The 19,939-nt window shown below is 36.0% G+C and overlaps 1 protein-coding gene across 5 annotated transcripts in view; it reads right to left on the minus strand.

The window, feature by feature from the left end:
* The window catches only part of LOC123535766 (ligand of Numb protein X 2-like), a 104,771-nt gene that overhangs the window by 5,347 nt on the left and 79,485 nt on the right, over positions 1-19,939 (minus strand). For all 5 annotated transcript variants that reach the window (XM_053528026.1, XM_053528028.1, XM_053528025.1 and 2 more), the window contains 11 exons: positions 18,485-18,600; positions 12,957-13,057; positions 12,379-12,462; positions 11,694-11,823; positions 8,822-8,888; positions 6,849-6,879; positions 4,440-4,556; positions 3,515-3,682; positions 2,770-2,892; positions 1,287-1,474; positions 656-814 (listed from right to left, as the gene is read on the minus strand). In XM_053528026.1, coding sequence (XP_053384001.1) covers positions 656-814; positions 1,287-1,474; positions 2,770-2,892; positions 3,515-3,682; positions 4,440-4,556; positions 6,849-6,879; positions 8,822-8,888; positions 11,694-11,823; positions 12,379-12,462; positions 12,957-13,057; positions 18,485-18,600 — 1,284 coding nt within the window. The remainder of the gene's footprint in view (positions 1-655; positions 815-1,286; positions 1,475-2,769; positions 2,893-3,514; positions 3,683-4,439; positions 4,557-6,848; positions 6,880-8,821; positions 8,889-11,693; positions 11,824-12,378; positions 12,463-12,956; positions 13,058-18,484; positions 18,601-19,939) is intronic.

The following is a 19,939-nucleotide window of genomic DNA, read 5'->3' on the forward strand; positions in this document are numbered from 1 at the left end:
TTATTGGTAAAAAACTAATTTTGTGTGGTCTCAAGGTTGCTGAGACCCTGACCTTGCCCTCATCCTATGAAGTTTGACATCTACAAGCACACCCAATCCCAATTTCTTGATCTAAATCAAACGGTCTACTGATTCACAGACATAAGCAAAGCAGTTTCATGTCAAATTATAGTTTTTGTTACACAATTAAAATTTGCAATTGCTTGAAAACCCATGGAAATGGTCCAATCTTTTTAAAATCACATCATTATCCAACAAATAAAAGTTTGTGTTATGTATACAAACAGTTCATGGGTTTGAAACTGCTGTGTCTACAACTAAATTTTTTGTATCTTTTTGTCTGTGAGAGACTAAGAAAGCCTTTAACCTATACACAAGGTAAGTTTAAATAAACTAAAACATAATTGAGCCGCACCATGAGAAAACCAACAATGCATTTGCGACCAGCATGGATCCAGACCAGCCTGCGCATCCGCACAATCTGGTCAGGATCCATACTGTTCGCTGACAGTTTCTCTAATTGCAATAGGCTTTGAAAGCGAACAGCATGGATCCTGACCAGACTGCTCAGACGCGCAGGCTGGTCTGGATCCATGCATGTCGCAAATGCACTATGTTGGTTTTCCCATGGTGCGGCTCAATTATATAAACATACTTGAGTCTGCCATCTTTGAATGCAGGAGTTTCTGTTACCACTGACTTGATATATATTGGAAGACAGCCTTGAACACAGTCGGAGCCCCCGACCACTGAGAACCCGAGACTACCTGTAGGACTTCGTAACAATGTCACCGTCTTGATATTTTGGCACAAACTGCAAGATGAATAACAGAGGATTTACTCAAACAAATACAAATAAGCATGTTTCAAAGTTTATTTAAAGTTACCACTAGATTCCACAAACAATTCCTAACTTATTACGTCAGGTTTGAAAGAATATAACATAAAAAGAACTAAATGTGTGTCCATAGGGCAATGGTGTCACCACTTCCTGTCACTGTATGGTCATGTGTGAAATTCTGTATTAGAGTAGCCATCACTGTCATAAAAGCAAGTCATGTTTTACTAAAATTGAAAATATTCAAAGGTTGTGGACCACAATGAGGTTGTTTTGAAGCTGCATATGATTATACTAAATTCAGGTCCAGCTAAAATTAGGAACAATGTATCTGCTTTGAATAGAAGTATTTTATCTTTGAGGTACTGCTAGGTGTTAGTTTTATTACTTACAATATTCCGTCAATATTTTGAAAAATATTACTTTTAATATTTAAATGCAAACTTACTTAGGTAACTGTTGCCAGTACAACCAGCTAGGCACAAAGTTGGAAGGACCAATACACGTTTCTGGGGCCTCAACAATCTTCAAGGTGATGACCTTAGACCCCGTGTTGGCTTTGACCTGAGCTACAGCCTCTGGATGGGAGAGGCCCAGTAGGTTACTGCCATTTATATTCAGTAACACATCTCCTTTCTGAAATAACATCAAAGGCCTGAATGGCCTGAGTCGGCTAATGATTGATGTACTGACAGTATAGTCTACCAGTTTCAGTTTGTTTTTAGTTTTTTTCTTAAAATTTCATAACACAGCTCGATATTTACCCAAAATATTATATCTGGATACGATTACAATTTTCTCCAGTTTCAACAATATATTTTACAAATTGTGATGATACGAAGACATTTAGCAGCAAATGGCAGTATCTGACATTGAAGTTTACGGTTAAATTACCTCTAATTTAAATCTTTTCATAAAAAAGTTGTTTCGTTTCATGAAAGCAGCCAAACATAGACGATCTACTTTTGATTTCAAAAACTACAAGAAAATACAATTTAATGTTTCGCCTATTTGTTTATTTCTCGAAAAATAAGAATTAAAATCATTTTTAATATCAGTAGTAACTAAACAAACCAGTAAGAGCTTCTTCTTCCGATAATTTATCCGTTTACTGACTGCAAAATTCAACCCACGCAAAGTTTATAGAAATCATATGATGCGTGTTTACGTTCAATGTGGGAGAATTAAGGCTGATGGGCTATGTTACCTAACGCATCCAGATGATTCAGATTTTGTTTTTAAAAAAGCATTGTGTGCGTTTCTGTAATTTTATATACGTTTTTATACGCTTAGAAATTATTAGACATGCGTATTTGCATTATTTCTATACGTAATTTACTCTAATACGCATCTTATCTAGAGCCCTGTGGAACTATCTTTTGTCTTTCGCTGGATGTTACCCAAGCTTTGTAAACCTGCGCAATTCTTAAAATGCACAATTATGCTTAATGAGTTACATTCGAGAATTGCACAATTACAAGTCATAAATATGACAGATTACATCATATATTGGTCATAGCAAAGGGAATTGACACAACTTAACTTCATTCATGCAGTGAACTGTTTGAAATTTGAGAAATCTAATGGAACTACATCCCTTCACTGTGTTATTTGGTCCATTTAGAGAATCGTTGGATAGCAAGGACTCGTCAAAAGGCTTTCAGCCTTTAGCCGACTCAATAAAAAACAATTATATGTGCTTATAATGACAGCAGTGCAGTCTTGGAGACAGGCATATCTCTTGCCGCCACTTCTATTATGGAGTAATCTGGTAATTATTGAAGCTTAAGTTTTTGTTGGTTTTTTTTTTCACTTTCACTCATTGCTATCTACCAGTACATCAAGTTTTGTACATATTCTTTCAACATTTTCAAAGTCATCATCCAGATAAAAAAGTCTTTTCTCCAAATTCCTTTCAAAACTTTATATACCTGAACCTGTCCAGTTTTTCCTAGACAACCTTGTGGGTTTATATTGGTGACATAGACAGGGGTGTCTCCTCGTGGATTGCCAACCCCACCTGCTATACTGATTCCCAGTGTTTCACAAGGGTCCTGTATCAAACAGATAAAACAAATCAATTACACAATTAACCCTTACCCTGCTAAATTTCTATAATGAACTTGTCCATCTTTCATTTTGGACAGTACCATTAACTGTTAAAAGGGGTGCTTACCAAAAAAGATACTGACTGAATGGCAAGCAGTGCAGACTGATCTTGGTCTGCACTGGTGGCAAAGGCAGAATCACTTGCTGCCAGCAAGCTAAGGGTTAATAATTTAATCCTTTTTTGTTTAAAGTTACATAGTAAATACAGTTGTAGGAAAGCACCTGCCATACTGCTACATGTTATTTTGTGGAGTTCTATTTCACACAAACAAAAACTTTAGGTCATAAAATGACTTTCCAACTTTCGAAGGTGGAGGAAGACCTAAGGTGCCTCTTGAAGCATAATTTCAGGCACAGACAAGGACTTGGGTAGAACAACTGACCTTCCTGTAACAAGGTGGATTGCTTTCTCTTATATAACAATTAAACACTCGATGTGAGGTTCTGAACACATGGGTGAGGGGTAAAAAATTTGAAATTGGTTGCCTTGACCACTAAGCTATGGAGGCTGCTTGCTTCAAGGCAAGACCAACACCATTCACTCGAAAAAAGGTATTAGTTATATACCTTATTAATGCTGATGTTGAGTTCTCTACATTTCCTACACATGGGCCAAGTCCCTTCCACTGGATCAATGTCAAGGCTACATAGAGCCTCTGAGGTAGAACGGATGAGATCTGGGGTTTGTGGACGACTTTTACGCGATATCACAAATTGCACTCTATCTTGACTAGACTGAAAAAGAGAAAAATAGATTTTCAGTCTCAGATAAATGGAAATTATCCAACCTTAAGTGTCGGACATGTCAAATTTCAGAACATCACTATTAACCAGAAGCATTTTTTAAATACACTTTTCAAGCCTAAATCTAAAGTTTTAAACATATACACATGTAGCCTGCAACTTGACCAATTTATTTAGTATTTTTCAACAGATGTTATATCAATATAATTATGTTTTATTTTTACATGTGGGTACAAACACCAACTGATATCTTGACCTAACTTATACTTACTATTTATCTACAGAAAACTCTGTGCCTAATTTCAATATATCAAAGAACTGCATAAAACTTCAAAAACTTCATCATCATCTTTATGCTCATTATTTATCATTAACTATCTTGCTATCTCTTACTACTGCAACACTAAATACACTTTTATTAAGAATGTCATAGAGAAAACATTGCACAGTGAAACACCACCCAATCTAGCATGAAAGAATCGATTACCCAGGTTTGCATGAGCAATTAAAGTGGTCCCTGCTGTTTTTCGTATATTTTCTATGTTTGGATCACTTGAAATCATGGAGAACTTGAGAATCATGCTCGTCACCTTGAGACCTCGACCATAAGTGTTTAAAGTGTTTGAATATATTTGTGCAGAGAATATACAGTTTATTTTTCAATTTGAAGGACACACTATTCTGGTTGTTATTTATATTTTAAACAAGAGTTTACAACTGTAGACAACTGTATTTGATTTTGACTAACCTGTATAACTGATGCAGCTTGTTCTTGTGAACTATATGAAACATCCTGACCATTGATTTCTAGGACACGATCATCTGGTCGTAACCTCCCATCTAATACTGCAAGACCATTTGGGACCTGCAGGTAACAAAATACATTTTCATGACACAATTACAGTCAATTTATCTTTTGAACAAACAAAGGAACATTGATTTCATATCATGTGACTTTCTACATTAACCCTTATCATGCTGGACACGACTGATTCTGCCTTTGTGACCACAGTAGATCATGATCAGCCTGCGCGGTTCACCATTCAGTCAGTATCTATTTGATATGCACCCCTTTTAACAGTTAATGGTACTGCCAAAACTGAAAGACAGACAAGTTCATTATAGAAATTTAGCAGGGTGAGGGTTAAAGGTAAATCTAAATGAGCTTGCTTGTTTTACTACAAGTTCCCTCCTCTTTCAAATTATAACTGAAATGCAAGATATTTGGATGATGTTATCACAGACCTTTACTAAGGAAACAATCTATCATACCAATCAAAACTCAAAGTACTGGAACTAGAAAAGATAAACATCCCCTTACCTCATCAAAAATTAATAACTAAGACATGCAGAAAAGCGGTAACCTTCTTGAAGATGATATTGAAAAGAATTTGTTTTGATAGAGGGGTAGGAGATAGGAATACCAGTCTTAAGTATTCCTATATTAACCAACCTGACAAAATATTCTGGTAATCAGGTCAATACAGGACAGACAAAAAGTCAGATATATATATAGACTCTAGACCTAGACATGGCAGATTGATCAGTGTGAAATATATACATTTATCAATAAAGGTTAACATTTATTCAATTACATGATGGATTACCTGACAAACAATATTTCATCTGTATTTTTATGTAAATAAATCACTGTTTCTGGGAAATAAATTCAACCCAATATCAACGTACAAAACTAGAGCTATCACTAAAAATGATTAATGTTCCTGCAATACCACTTTTTCAGGAGAAATAAGACAGTTTGTTTATATAAAAGGGCACATAACTCTGTAGTGCTTCAACTGACCCTAACACATCTACACTTCATGGTGATCACATGTATACTGTTTCATATCTGTGGAAATGGCTCTCATTTTACCTATTTTGTCTCAAAGTCTAATAGTGCCAAAGTCAGCAATGTTTCAACTATAATTATGCTGCACATATCTAAACTTCATCATCATGTGCAAGAAGTGTTTAATATTACAATCCCTTGAAAAGTGAAGAAGTAGCCTGTGTCCAATTTGTTGCACTTATTGCATGTCTGATGATAACTTCTATATACCCAAATAAAACTGTGTGTGCACAAGTATAGTATAATTATTGTTAAAACTAGAATGTTGTAGCACAAAGATCAACAATGTTGAGCCCATTATTTGTTGACACACTGCCTGAATGACTCAAACATTTCAGTGAATTAAAACGAGTTTTATTTCAATACCTCGACCCAAACTAGTTATTTGATGGAAGTAATTGTCCACAAGAAAATTGATATTTGACCTTGACCTTTGAGGTAGGGACCTGGGGTTTGCACAGGACACTCTGTCTCATTGAGGTAAACATTCATGCCAAATATAAACAAAATTGCTCCATGCATGTCAAAGTTATGGCCCGGACAAAACCTGAAATGACCTTTAACCTCCAAGTGAGACCTTGACCTTTGGGATAGGAACCTTGGGTTTGCGCATGACACTCCATCTCATTGAGGTAAACATTCATGCATATATAACAAGACTGCTCTATGTATGTAAAAGTTATTATCCAGACAAAAAAAATCCAGCTAGAAGGATGCACCCACTAACTAAGGCACATACACCACACAGCCATTTGGACGACTATGTCTTTGTTTTCCACAAGCAGGCTCGACAAAAAAACAACAGCAAACATTAATATACTGTTGGATTTTGAGTTATATCTACACAATTTTTCATCCTGCAATTTTCCAGCCTTTGCCAAAACTGATACTGTTTTAGGGTGATTGTGAAGCAAGTTCTACAACTTATAATAATCACTTGACATCTCATTCAACATGGTTTACATCGCCACAAAAGTATGAGAGAAAAGAAGTCGCTTCTCCTTTAATGCTGAGCGCAAGGGAGAAACAAGTATCGTTTTTCATGCCTCCAGAATGATGCAGCCAGACAGCAAACTTACAACCTACTGTTCTGTTAACATGCACTCTACCACCAGACTACTAAGGCCATTTTATTCTACTGTTATTCAGGACATGCTGTCAGCAATGGGCAGGCATCTAAATGCTTTTTACAAGCCAGCTGAATGGCTTCTGTACATGATGATTCACACAGTGTTACATTTTATCACACTTGGAAAATTATATGCAAGACAAATATGTGCAAACTCAACGAAAGGGTATACTCACCAAACTGAGAATATATACACCAGTCCCATGCCTGTAAAAGGCAAGATACAGGTAAATACAGGTTTTACATATAGCTATCTTGGATTGAGAACATTTTAATTGTTAAATTAATTTCATAAATTCTGTGGAATCCTTATAAAGTTGTTGCAATTTCATATATGAGCCGCGCCATGGAAAAACCAACATAGTGGGTGTGCGACCAGCATAAATCCAGACCAGCCTGCGCATCCGCGCAGTCTGGTCAGGATCCATGCTGTTCGCTAACAGTTTCTCCAATTCCAATAGGCTTTAAAAGCGAACAGCATGGAGCCTGACCAGACTGTGCGGATGCGCAGGCTGGTCTGGATCCATGCTGGTCGCACACCCACTATGTTGGTTTTCCCATGGCACGGCTCATATTATTATACATAGTAAATCCCTAGGCATATCAACTGAAAATCTTTATGTTTAAAATGGGCAAGCTTGCTTTTACAAGTACTGTGAAACATGAAGGCTGACTACCTTACACTGTTCTGAATGTGGACACCTCAGACAATCATTGATACAAATAAAGGAATTTTACATGGAAACACACTTTTTTTTAAAACAAATGTTGAAAACAACACATATTTTCTTGGCTGTATTTGTAGGGCTACTCTGACATGATCTAGTTTACAATAATATTGTGTAAAGTAATATGTGGTAAAGGAAAAACATTCCATTGGAATTTGTTGCTTTTTATTGTAATACCCCAGTCACACATACGTCGCGGATAGCTACGTCTAGCCACGGATAGAAACGTAGCAATCTGTATCGAAGCCGTATGGATTGGTACAAACTGATACGGATTGATACGGGTTACTACTTTAAGGTACGGATCGATACGGATTACTAAGTTTCTATCCGTGGCTAGACGTAGCTATCCACACCGTATGTGTGACTGGGGTATTAGCAATAATCATACATTAAGAGATCAGAAATATCAAAATAGAAGAATACATGTATTTGCAATATGCTTCTCAGATCTAACAGATATAACCAAGTTTATTTGACCTAGGTAACCAGAGAATATTTGCATTTATACAGGTGAAACAGTATACTCCATTTAAATGTCCTCAAGTAATGGGCCATTACTGGTGGTTTATTGACAGAACAGGCTATAAACACAGTTGTTATATTTCACTAAATATAACCTGTGTATCATTCTATTTTCCTATATCTGCAGAAAGCAATTATTGTACAGCAGGGAATATAATAAATGATTTATCAAGTACCCGATTAATCTAAACTGGGTCAAATCCAAGAGTGAAAAGTGGTTATTTTTTCTGCCTAATCTGAAATTCCAAATAGGACTGTAATAATCTTATAACCAGTTTTCATAAGAACTTGTCTTTTTCAAAGCCTTTCCAGAGAGGCCTTCCTAAACCAGCATGTATGTGCAGGTCCTACCTGCTTGGTAGTGTGATTGTGTGTGTGTGTGTGGGATGGGGTGGGGGGGAGGGGGTTGTAGAGGGAAAATATTTTGTCTAAAATGTACGTTAGCAAGTTTCCCTGCATATCTAGGATCAAAAGACATTTTTTGAAAAAGAACATTTCTGAAAATCATGTGTAGGCCAAAGCCGACAGTGCCTACCTGGAGGTAAGCCTACTCAAAAAGCTCAACAGGTAGAGCACGAGACTTGCAGTCTGAAGCTTGTAGGAAGGAATCCCTGATGAGGCATCTCACCATTGTAGTTATTGAACAATGACAACATAAACAGAAGAATCTATGAAATTTTCAAGTATAATATAAACTGGGCCAAAGCCAGTCTCAGAAATTTGTTAGAGTTTTTTCATATAAATCTGACCTAATTTCTGATAGGACTGAATATATCCTTTTACAACATTTTTCCTGAGGGCTTGACTTGCCATGTTTTTGTAAAGCCCATACTTTTGCAAAGGATAAATATGTAAATAAGAATCATATATTCAAAGTGCATCTGTAATACAAATACCTTTTTCCAACCAGTTTAATACCAAGCTGTTTGCCTTTCGTCTTGTTTAACGTTATCTTTAAAATTTCTGAAAAAAAAAAAAAGTAAATAAATTATCACATAAAATTTCCACATAAAGGAACCATATAAAATTTATGAGTCTTTATTTCACACACAATGCTTCATAATTGTGTCAATAATTTATCATACTGAATAGTCACATTGAAAATTTCAGTAGCAAAAGAGTTATGACCATCCATAATTCTGCGGCTTTAGTCATCACATCAACCTAATGTCTTTCTGAATGTAAAAATAAACTTGAAGGTACAGTAATTTATTCTTATATCTAAATCTGACCATCAAAGACTGCATTTAGTTCGGGTACTAAGTCATACCTCTCAATATCAATCATAAGGTGACATTCTAGCTTTCAATGCTGAATGAAGACACACAAATGTATCTCTCAAAGTATCATTTCAGACATACATGGGCAGCTGGATGGGTTCTTTACATCATTTGTACACAGAGTTCAGAAAACATGTTATTAATGTAACAGTACTTTATTGTGTACCTATAAATTTATTTCAAAAATAAATTTAAACCAACAGAAATCAAAATCCAAACCCGATTACGTATCACGCCTGTGCCAGAACTACTTTCATTAATATTCACAGCCCACTAAAAATAAATCTTTGTTTCCAAGGAGCTTTAAATCATTTCTGGTTGAGATAAAAGCAAACATACAGGCGGAGCTTATATGATGAATGGTCTATTATAACAGAAGATTAATCTGGAATGTATTAAGCTCTCATTTTACAAGGCCAGAACAAATCTGGTGCATGATCCAGGCCTAGCCAAATCAACTCAAGCCAAATACAACATCCAAGATTAAGTTACTGTTATAATAACCTAAATATGTTGTACTTTTATTAAAACTATGTGATGTTTCTCTGTTATTTCCATTTCACACTGTCAGTAACTAGACTGATTAATTGTGTTGGAATGAAGGCCATATTTCATCACTACTCCAAATAAGCAATGTAAGTTACTTCAGGATGCTGTTTTTTCCAAATAATAAGCAACTGTAACTACAAAGAAACATGAAAAATTTACTGAAGAAAGAAGGTTATGAATAAACACAAGTTCAGACAGTCTGACTGATGTCCCTTGGACAAGTACCAAAAACAGACTGAGCTATGTGGAAATCTTAAGGGTCTGAATTCAACCAGATTGTGAAACAGCATGTATCAAACTTCAAAGAAAGAATAAAGATATCTTCCGAGTTCTGAAATTAACAAAATATACTGCAATGGCAGTAAGTTGTCACAGAAACAAGAGTTGCTGGGGGACAGCAATGCTCAATAATCAGAAGACTTGTCACTAAAAGATAGAATAATGAAAACATAGAGATAAACAATTACAAACAGGACAACAGTTTTTGGGTCATAGAACTTTCCTCGCTTATGACACTTAATGAGATATCAGATAAAACTGTTACGCTGAAAAAGGTGTATAACTTTGTGAAAAAGCAAAACAGAGTTTATGAGACCCATTTATTTTATGTCACATCATTGAAGTGAAAGAGTATGTAACGTTTCAATCTAATCCTACAAGTGATTGCTGAGATAGGAGATAACATACAAAAATATTATCAAAACTGTTTAGTCAAAAAAAGGGGGCATAACTTTGTTAAAACTTAAAATACAGTTATGGAACATGCATACTGCATGTCACATCGTCACAGAGAATAAGTTTGTGAAGTATCGATCTATTTCCATTAGTGGATACCAGCTTATACACAAAACTTAACTGAAACGGCACAGGTGAGAGCAAAAGCTCTACCTATTTTTTGAATGGTTGAGCTAAAAACAGTGAGATATTGCCAATTAGAAGCACCAATTATTTAGATGCAAATTTTCTCTTCCAAGACATTGATGGAAAAAAATTCTCCCAATTTGAAATTCCAAGTATGGGAGCTTCAATTCATACACTGATCATTTATAAACATTCTCTCAGGCAAACTGAAAGTCAGTCTTTTAGACCTACATAATGACAAATATGCCTATAACTAAAACATATCCGGTTTCTTTGTCTGAGTTTGAATGCAATATGTCTGCAAATTAGTTCTAACTGAGATCTACCATAATTTTCTTTAACAATAACTGACATGCTGCAAGATGTAAAAGGCAGATATGATATAGGAGAAGAATTATGCACATGATTTAAATTGTTTGATTCTTAATAAATACATATGTTACTGAAAGTAATTGACACGTAATGTCATTCGGCAAATTACATATTCTCAGTATGCAATTTTAGCATTCTCAGTTGTTTTTTTTACGGAAATACATAATTGTGCATTGAGATATATTTGATTCAAAAGAATGCTGAATTGCCTATCGAGAATATGTAACCACTTGGAAGCTGCTGAGTGTCATTACGGATCCCCTATCTTAAACCAATTAATTTTACATCAATTGTAGATTGACTTCTTACAACTTGTATTAACTACTGCTGATGAGTTGAAGGATTACAGTATCAAACTATCTATGGATTATGTATGTGATAGTAAGCACTGATGGGGAATGTAATGATCCAGACACTATTGCCAAAAAATGTGTTTTGTCTTGCAGTTTATACTTCTTATTTGGCCATTAGTAAATGTTATTTATTTATACAGTTAGGTTTGTACGGTTGATGATGGCAGGTGTCATATATCACCTCCCCAATGACCAGACCATGCAAACACTGCTGCCAGTAGTACAAACGTAAGTAAATCACTCAGCACTGAACCTAATTTGGAATCAAACTGATGTCAAACATGCTCACCAATGTGCTACTGACTACCTTATTTTATAAAACTACTAAATTGGCTACAGTTAGGCAGATTTACCTTCTTTCTCTATAGGTCTTTCTTCCTCAGCTCTTTCTCTGTACACAGTTAGGCGACATATTGGTAAATACTGACTTAGCACTTTTCTTGCTTGATAGTGGGAGGCTTGTGTTAAATCTTCGCTGTTCACCTAAATGAGAAGATAAAAAGTTGTCAACAAACATCTATACTGGTGTTGATCTTGAATGCTCTAACAATGAAACATAACTTTTCCATTAGAATGCAAGACACAGCTGCTAAAACATTCATTCAAATTCTTAAAATTTCACTCAGGCTCTCATATAATGGAGACATTGAGACTAAAATAGTGGAAATCAATGGTATATTTAGTTTTACTATTAATTTTGTTAATGGAACTGTCAAACTTTTCTTATGCAAAGCATTATTTTTGTGTTTAAATTTAAAAAGTACCAACACACATTACAGGTTATTATTATTATAGCCATTTTGCAGCTTTTTTAATGGTAGAGGAAGACCCCTGTTGTTCCTACATTATTTCAGGCACCAGCAGGCATCTGGGTAGAAGCACCAAACATCTGTAAGCTTGCCGGATAGCTTTCTCACCAGCCAACTAGAGCAAGACTCCAACTTAAAGAGATGAGGGGCAAGTGGTTCAGTCTGTTATATCAACCACTTTGTCATCTCAGCAAAGAGTACAAATAATGTCCATGAATTAACTACTTACCTCGAGTATTTGGTCACCAGGCTGAATTCGTCCATCTCTAAATATCACAGAGTCGGGGAATATTTCTTGAACTACTACACATACCTAAAATAGTCACGAAAACGTAACATATCAAAAACAAAAACAAGGCACTAAATTTTTGTCTCCCGGGAAGAAAAGATGTTGCTGGAAGAGAAGACACCTACTGAGCTATTGTTTTACACTGCGGGAGAGATACTTGGAAAATCCAGGAACACAGGCTGATGTAAGACTTAATAACCAAATTTAATGAAAATCTATGAAGTTGTTGTAATGAATTTACTACTGATGCAGATATGATGTATAGAGATTCAAAGTGTCTCATTTAGATTTAATGCTGCTTTTCTACAGTATTTCAGTTAAGTGATGGCAGTCAGTTCACCTAACTAGAAGTTCATGGACTCTGTACAAGTATCAGAAGTAACTGACAGCGTACAAACCAGAGGTAGAGGATGAATGACTGTAGGTACATTTTTTCCTGCCAAACTTCACTGAGAATATATCCTCTCACCTGGGGACATATCTCACAAAATACTAAGTGCAAAATATAATGAACATACCAGTGGTGTATCACAACCTCCAACCACAGACATGCCAAGGTCAGCCTGGTCTCGCTGTATCTCTATTGTTGATACTTCACCACTAACAACCGGATTCTTTCCTGAAAAAGTCAACAAATAACTGTTACACCAACCAAAAGGAAGACATTCAAAACGTCCATTAGTGCTGGATTTATTAAATATTTTTCATCAATTACCCATTATACTGATATCAATGCTATCAACATAATGCTTCTTATATGTGAAGCTAGACTTCAAAACCATTGTATTTTTTTTCCAATCAATAACATCATAATGCCACTCATATACATTTTGCAAAATATCATGTGTCTGTGAAGGTTGGGGGAGGTGGGCGGGTTTATGTCACAACTACACAACTATAGATCACATAGTGACAATCCAGCTTTTTGTGCTGGAAGAAGATATTATTTCAGTCATGGGGGGAACTGAGCAGAACAAATGAGCCGCTCCATGTGAAAACCAACATAGTGGCTTTGCGATCAGCATGGATCCAGACCAGCCTGCGCATCCGCGCAGTCTGGTCAGGATCCATGCTGTTCGCTTTTAAAGCCTATTGGAATTGGAGAAACTGTTAGCAAACAGAATGGATCCTGACCAGACTGCGCGGATGCGCAGGCTGATCTGGATCCATGCTGGTCGCAAAGCCACTATGTTGGTTTTCCAATAGCACGGCTCAAATAACCTCCCATGCCATCACATGGAAGAATTCTACACCCCATGTAAGATAAAACAGTGTTTAGAAATTAGTAAAGCTTCTGAGAAAAACAAATTCAGCAATCTACTTCAATGAGGCAAAATGACTTAAAAACCCTACATACATGTACTTATATATCTTGGCACATACTTTACCATTTAGATGTGTACCAAGAATCATTCACGGGTTTGGGAAATATTGTGCATTATATTTTACTTTATGAAAGGGAAAGGGCAATAAATCAGTGAACAAGAGCTGTCACTAATGGTGACAAATGCCCCGCAGCGCCTTGACCTTTGACCTGGTGACCTTGACTGTTGACCCCAAAGTCAATAGGGGTCGTGTACTCAATAAGTACTATCAGCATGTAAAGTTTGAAGGTTCTGGGTGCAGTGGTTCGTGAGTAAAGAGCCTTCATGCAAAAAGTTAACATTGACCCCTGTGACCTTGACCTTTGACCTGGTAACCCCAAAGTCAGTAGGGGTCGTGTACTCAATAAGTACTATCAGCACATGAAGTTTGAAGGTCCTGGGTGCAGTGGTTTGGGAGTAAAGTGCCTTCATGCAACAAGTTAACACTGGCCCCTGTGACCTTGACCTTTGACCTGGTAACCCCAAAATCAGTAGGGGTCGTGTACTCAATAAGTACTATCAGCATGTGAAGTTTGAAGGTCCTGAGTGCAGAGGTTCGCGAGTAAAGAGCCTTCATGCAAAAAGTTAACATTGGCCCCTGTGACCTTGACCTTTGACCTGGTGACCCCAATGTCAGTTGGGGTTGTGTACTCAATAAGTACTACCAGCACATTAGATAGAGTGTATATGCAATTCTGTAAACGTCTCTTAGGCGTAAAAAAAGGTACACAGAATGATTTTATATATGGAGAGTTAGGAAGAATGCCTTTACAAAATATAAGATATATGAACATTATCAAATACTGGACAAAATTGTTACAAGCTGATGATAAGAAATATGTTAAAAAGGTGTATTTAATGTTGTATCAAGATATCCTAGATTACCCCACAAGAAAAAACTGGTGTTCATTACTTAGAGATTTACTTTATTCATTAGGTTTAAATGATGCATGGATATTTCAAACTGTTGGCGATGTACACTTATTTTTAGAAATGGTAAAACAGAGGATTTAAGATCAATTTGTACGAACTGGCAACAAGGCTAAATGAGTCGAGCAGAGCTCTTATTTACCGACATGTAGCTGTATTCAGGGTTCAGCCTTACTTAAACATATTGAATATCTCAAAATTTCGTATCAATTTGTCACGTTTACGTGTTCATCGCATCGCCTTTGTATTGAAACTGGTAGATGGAATCAGCCTGTTAGTACTCCCATTTATGAACGTAAATGTACCTTTTTGTGAATGTTTGGAAGATGAGTACCATTTTGTTATTCAGTGTAATATGTACGCCGATTTAAGGAAACAATTTTTACCCTCAAGATTTTGGAAAAAGACCAAGTATGTTTAAATTCATCGATCTTATTAATTCAGAAAACACTGTTATAGTAAAAAATCTTGCAAGCTTTGTAGAAAAAGCTTTTGAATTAAGATCTCGTTTACTTTATATAAGACAGTAGTCTGTCACATTATGTTATATAACATCAGCATCAATACAGCAGCTCGAATGATAATCCAAATATTAACGTGATTTATTAACTTTATTGTCTCAGTATTTTGTATAACTATTATGCAGGTAAATTTCATGCACTTAGTATTTAGGTTTTGTAGCATTTCCTATGCATATGAATAACCAAGTTGTCTAATCTTGTCAGTTTTCGCATCCTGACAAGGCGGACTTGTCAACTTTCGCATTCGGACAAGATGGACAACATAATGGTAAATAGTGTGTTGATGTTATACATGATCTAGTTTGATTGTGATGTATGTTTTTTGAGATTTTCTTGATATTTTGTAAATATAATTCAGTTTGCAAAGCATTTTGTAAACAGATGCATGTCTCACTGTTGTTATCTTGTCAACTTTCGTTTTCGGACAAGGTTTACAACGTAGTGGGAAGTTTTGAGTGTTGATCTGAAGTAAGTTTTCATGTCTAGCTCTTCTGTATTAGTATTCAGATATTTAATCATATGTTTCAATTGTAGCAATAAGTTTATCAATATAATCATTTTTAGTATAGTTAGTATACTGACACTATGTACTTGAAGTAGTAGATACTATTATGTTATTAGTGCTCGCATTCAGGTACACAAATACAGAGTACATTACAACCGATTATATTTATTTTCAATTTCAGTGTCTCTTTCTGACCAGTCCGTGGCGATTTATTAAATTTCATTCTAAACCTCTATACTACTAATTGTCTAACGTTTTACTTGACGTTATATTTGATATGACCAATGTCTATATTGCTACAATCAATTGTATTACTAGTTATAAACTTTAAGTCACGTTTGATATGATGACTGTATATACTGTTAACTTTCGTTTGCTGTCACCATATACTTATAAATGCTGTATTTTGCCACATGGGTCTATGACCTTCTGGTTTGTATGAAATAAAATCTTGAATCTTGAATCGTGAAGTTTGAAGGTCCTGGGTGCAGTGGTTCGCGAGTAAAGTGCCTTCATGCAAAAAGTTAACATTGGCCCCTGTGACCTTGACCTTTGACCTGGTAACCCCATAGTCAGTAGGGGTCGTGTACTCAATAAGTACTATCAGCATGTGAAGTTTGAAGGTCCTGGGTGCAGTGGTTCGCGGGTAAAGTGCCTTCATGCCAAAAGTTAACATTGGTGTGACAAACTAATGGACATTGGTGTGACAAACGGACGGACAGTTGAAAACTAATATGCCTCCCTTCAGGGGCATGAAAATCATCCAACCAAAACATGAAGACAATATGCGCAGTTTCTTTTCATAGTAAAGCTTCCTATGAAGTATGGCTAAATTCCAACCAGTGGTTGCTGAGAAATACTCCAGACAAGAATTGTACTACAGTATACTATTGTCGAATATTCAAAGGGCAATAACTCTGTGAAAAATCATCCAACTGGAACAGGAAAATAATATGCCCATCTCCTCTTGAGAGTGAAGCTTCTTATGAAGTTTCACTAAATTCCAACCAAAAGGCAATAAATCAATTTTCTATCTTTAGCTCTGGCGGCCATTTTGAGCAGCGAAACGGAATGTGTCAGTGATATGCATAACTAGGCTTGGTACTGATCACTCCTGTGAAGTTTCGTTTAAATTCGGCCAGCAGTTTGACCTGTGAAAGCCGGACAAGCTTAATGCAGACGGACGGACAGACAGACAGCAAAGGCAAAAACAATGTCTCCACCACCTATAGGGGAGACATAATTCATGCGGAGAAGATGGCAGTAACTTTCGAAGAACAGGTTAGTACCGATACAGAATTGAGGAACACTATTTAAATAAATCTGTTAAATAACTGAAATACTGTTAAAAATACCATAAAATCCATAACAGACAAAGACATTACACAGCCCATATAACAAGAGCTGTCACAGGAGACAGCCGGCTTGACTATTTCGATGCTGGATAGTGAAACTGGACACATCTGAGGAAACTAGAGCTGTCACTGGAGTGTTTAATGACTCCAATTGTGGATGAAGATATTGCACAATAGCCTGAGTCTATGTCAAAAATATCAACTTAAAGTAATAAGAGAGGTAAAGATAAAATGTATCAAAACACTATATAAGTATATCCTAAGCAAAAAGGGGCATAATTCATTAAATATTGGTGCCAGAGTTATGCAGCTTGTGTCATATAGTGTGGGTGATGATGTTGAACAACTATTTTAAGTTTGAATCAAATCCATTCAGTAATAACAGAGACAGAGTTAAAGTGCATCAAAACTTTAACCTAAAATTCTAAGTAAAAAGGGGGAATAATAAATGAAAAATTGGTGCCAGAGTTATGCACCTTGCATCATATGGTGTGGGTGGATGATGCTGAACAACTATTTTAAGTTTGAATCAAATCCATTCAGTAATAACAGAGACAGAGTGAAAGTGCATCACAACTTTAACCTAAAATTCTAAGTAAAAAGGGGAAATAATTCATGAAATATTGGTCCCAGAGTTATGCACCTTGTGTCATATGATAAGGGTTATGATGCTGAACAACTGTTTAAGTTTGAATCAGATCCATTCAGTAATAACAGAGATAGAGTGAAAGTGCATAAAACTTTAACCTGAAATTTTAAGTAAAAAGGGGAATAATTCATGAAAAATTGTGTCAGAGTTATGCATCTTGTGTCATATGATGTGGGTGATGAGCTGAAAACTATTTTAAGTTTGAATCAAATCCATTCAGTTATAACAGAGGTAGAGTGAAAGTGCACCAAAACTTTAACCTGAAATTCTAAGTAAAAAGGGGGAATAATTCATGAAAAAATGGTGCCAGAGTTATGCATCTTGTGTCATATGATGTGGGTGATGATGCTGAACAACTATTTTAAGTTTGAATCAAATCCATTCAGTAATAACAGAGATAGAGTGAAAGTGCATCAAAACTTTAACCTGAAAATCTAAGTGAAAAGGGGGGATAATTCATGAAATATTGGTGCCAGAGTTATGGCATTTATGTCAGATGATGTGGATGATGATGAGGAATAAGTATTTCAAGTTTGAATCAAATCCATCAAGTAATTACAGAGATAAGTTGAAAAAAGAGAAAGTGCACCAAAACTTTAACCAAGGTGGGGACGCGAAAAGAGGCCGACGCCGGGGCGAGTAGGATAGCTCTCCTTATACTTCGTATAGTCGAGCTAAAAATTACAATATAGAAAAGTTTCATTGTAAACTTAATGATTTACCTGACTGCTGGTCCCTAAAATCACATTCCCACAAATGACTTTGAAGGGCACTACGTGGTCCTTGAAATGAACATCCCAGGCTGGCCTTTATACATTTTGTTACTGCACCTCGACATCTGAAAGTAAAGAAGTCTAGCATGACTACATTTTACATTGACAATGACCACAATTAATGCAACTTGGAATATATAATTTTCTTCAAGCAGTACTGTTCACATAATATTTTCGTAATCATTGCATATCTGCAACAAAAATGTAATAAAATTCTACCGGAATAACTACAGATCAATTTGCACAATATACAAGCATTAAGTTAAATAGATGCATATTTGCGACCACCTTCAGGGAAAGCGCTGGGAATAATGTTATAAATTTGGAGGGCATGAATCAGACCGCCAGTCTCACAGGGAATATATTTTGGATTCTGGTCCAATTATATAATATTATACTGAAAATATGAGCTTCACCAGGGGAAGTAATTCCCCCTACAGGAAGAAAATATAATTTTAAATAATTCGCCTACAGGGAGAAAATAATTATGTAGATGAAATGCATTCACGTTCTTTACGACTAATAAAGCTATCTTGAAATAAGGTTAGGACTCATTTTTCACAGGAAGAAAGGCAAATATATTTCTGCCAGAGTCTAAGAAAATGTCCATACAAGGGCAAGACAAGAAACCCATGATGGCCCTTGATTGAGTTTTACGACAGACGTACTGACAGTGAGTGATAAAAATAGCTCACCCAGAGCATGATAAATTAGCTATCCCCACCCCCCATAAAAAAACAACACAAAAAAACAACAAGAGAACTTGATTTAAGCAAAGAAAAAGTCAAGGTTTTAAAGGAAATCACATTACTTCATTTATGTTTCCACCTAACAGAGATAGTTTAAATCTCAGAATGAACAACAGCTGTCACTATTAGTGACAAATGCCCCTCAAGCGTGCCCATGAATGCTACAGTTGACTGCGCAAAATATGCCTGAACAGTTTATGTATGAATCATTTTGTGACCTCGACCTTGAGCCAAGATACCCAGGTCATAAGCGTAACACACCTCAATATGGTTAACATTTGTGTCAAATTATTTTCAGATCCCTTGATAAATGGCAGTTATGGACCAGACAAGAAAAAGACCTTGTTAACCTCGACTTCTATGTGTGACCTTGACCTTGGAACTAGGGGTCTGGGTCTTGCGCATGACATGACATCTCATTATAGAGAACATTTGTGCCAAGTAATTTTAGAATCCCTTCATCTATGGCAGAGTTATGGATCGGACAAGAAACAAACCATGTTAACCTTTAAACCTCTAAGTATGACCTTGACATTAGAGCTAGGTGTCTGGATCCTGCGCATGACACATCGTCTCATTATGGAAAACATTTTATAATGCTAAGTAATAATCCCTTGATGAATGGCAGAGTTATGAATCGGACACCTGTTAACCT

Source organism: Mercenaria mercenaria, chromosome 17 (genome assembly GCF_021730395.1).
Source record: "Mercenaria mercenaria strain notata chromosome 17, MADL_Memer_1, whole genome shotgun sequence".
Lineage (NCBI taxonomy): Eukaryota > Metazoa > Mollusca > Bivalvia > Venerida > Veneridae > Mercenaria > Mercenaria mercenaria.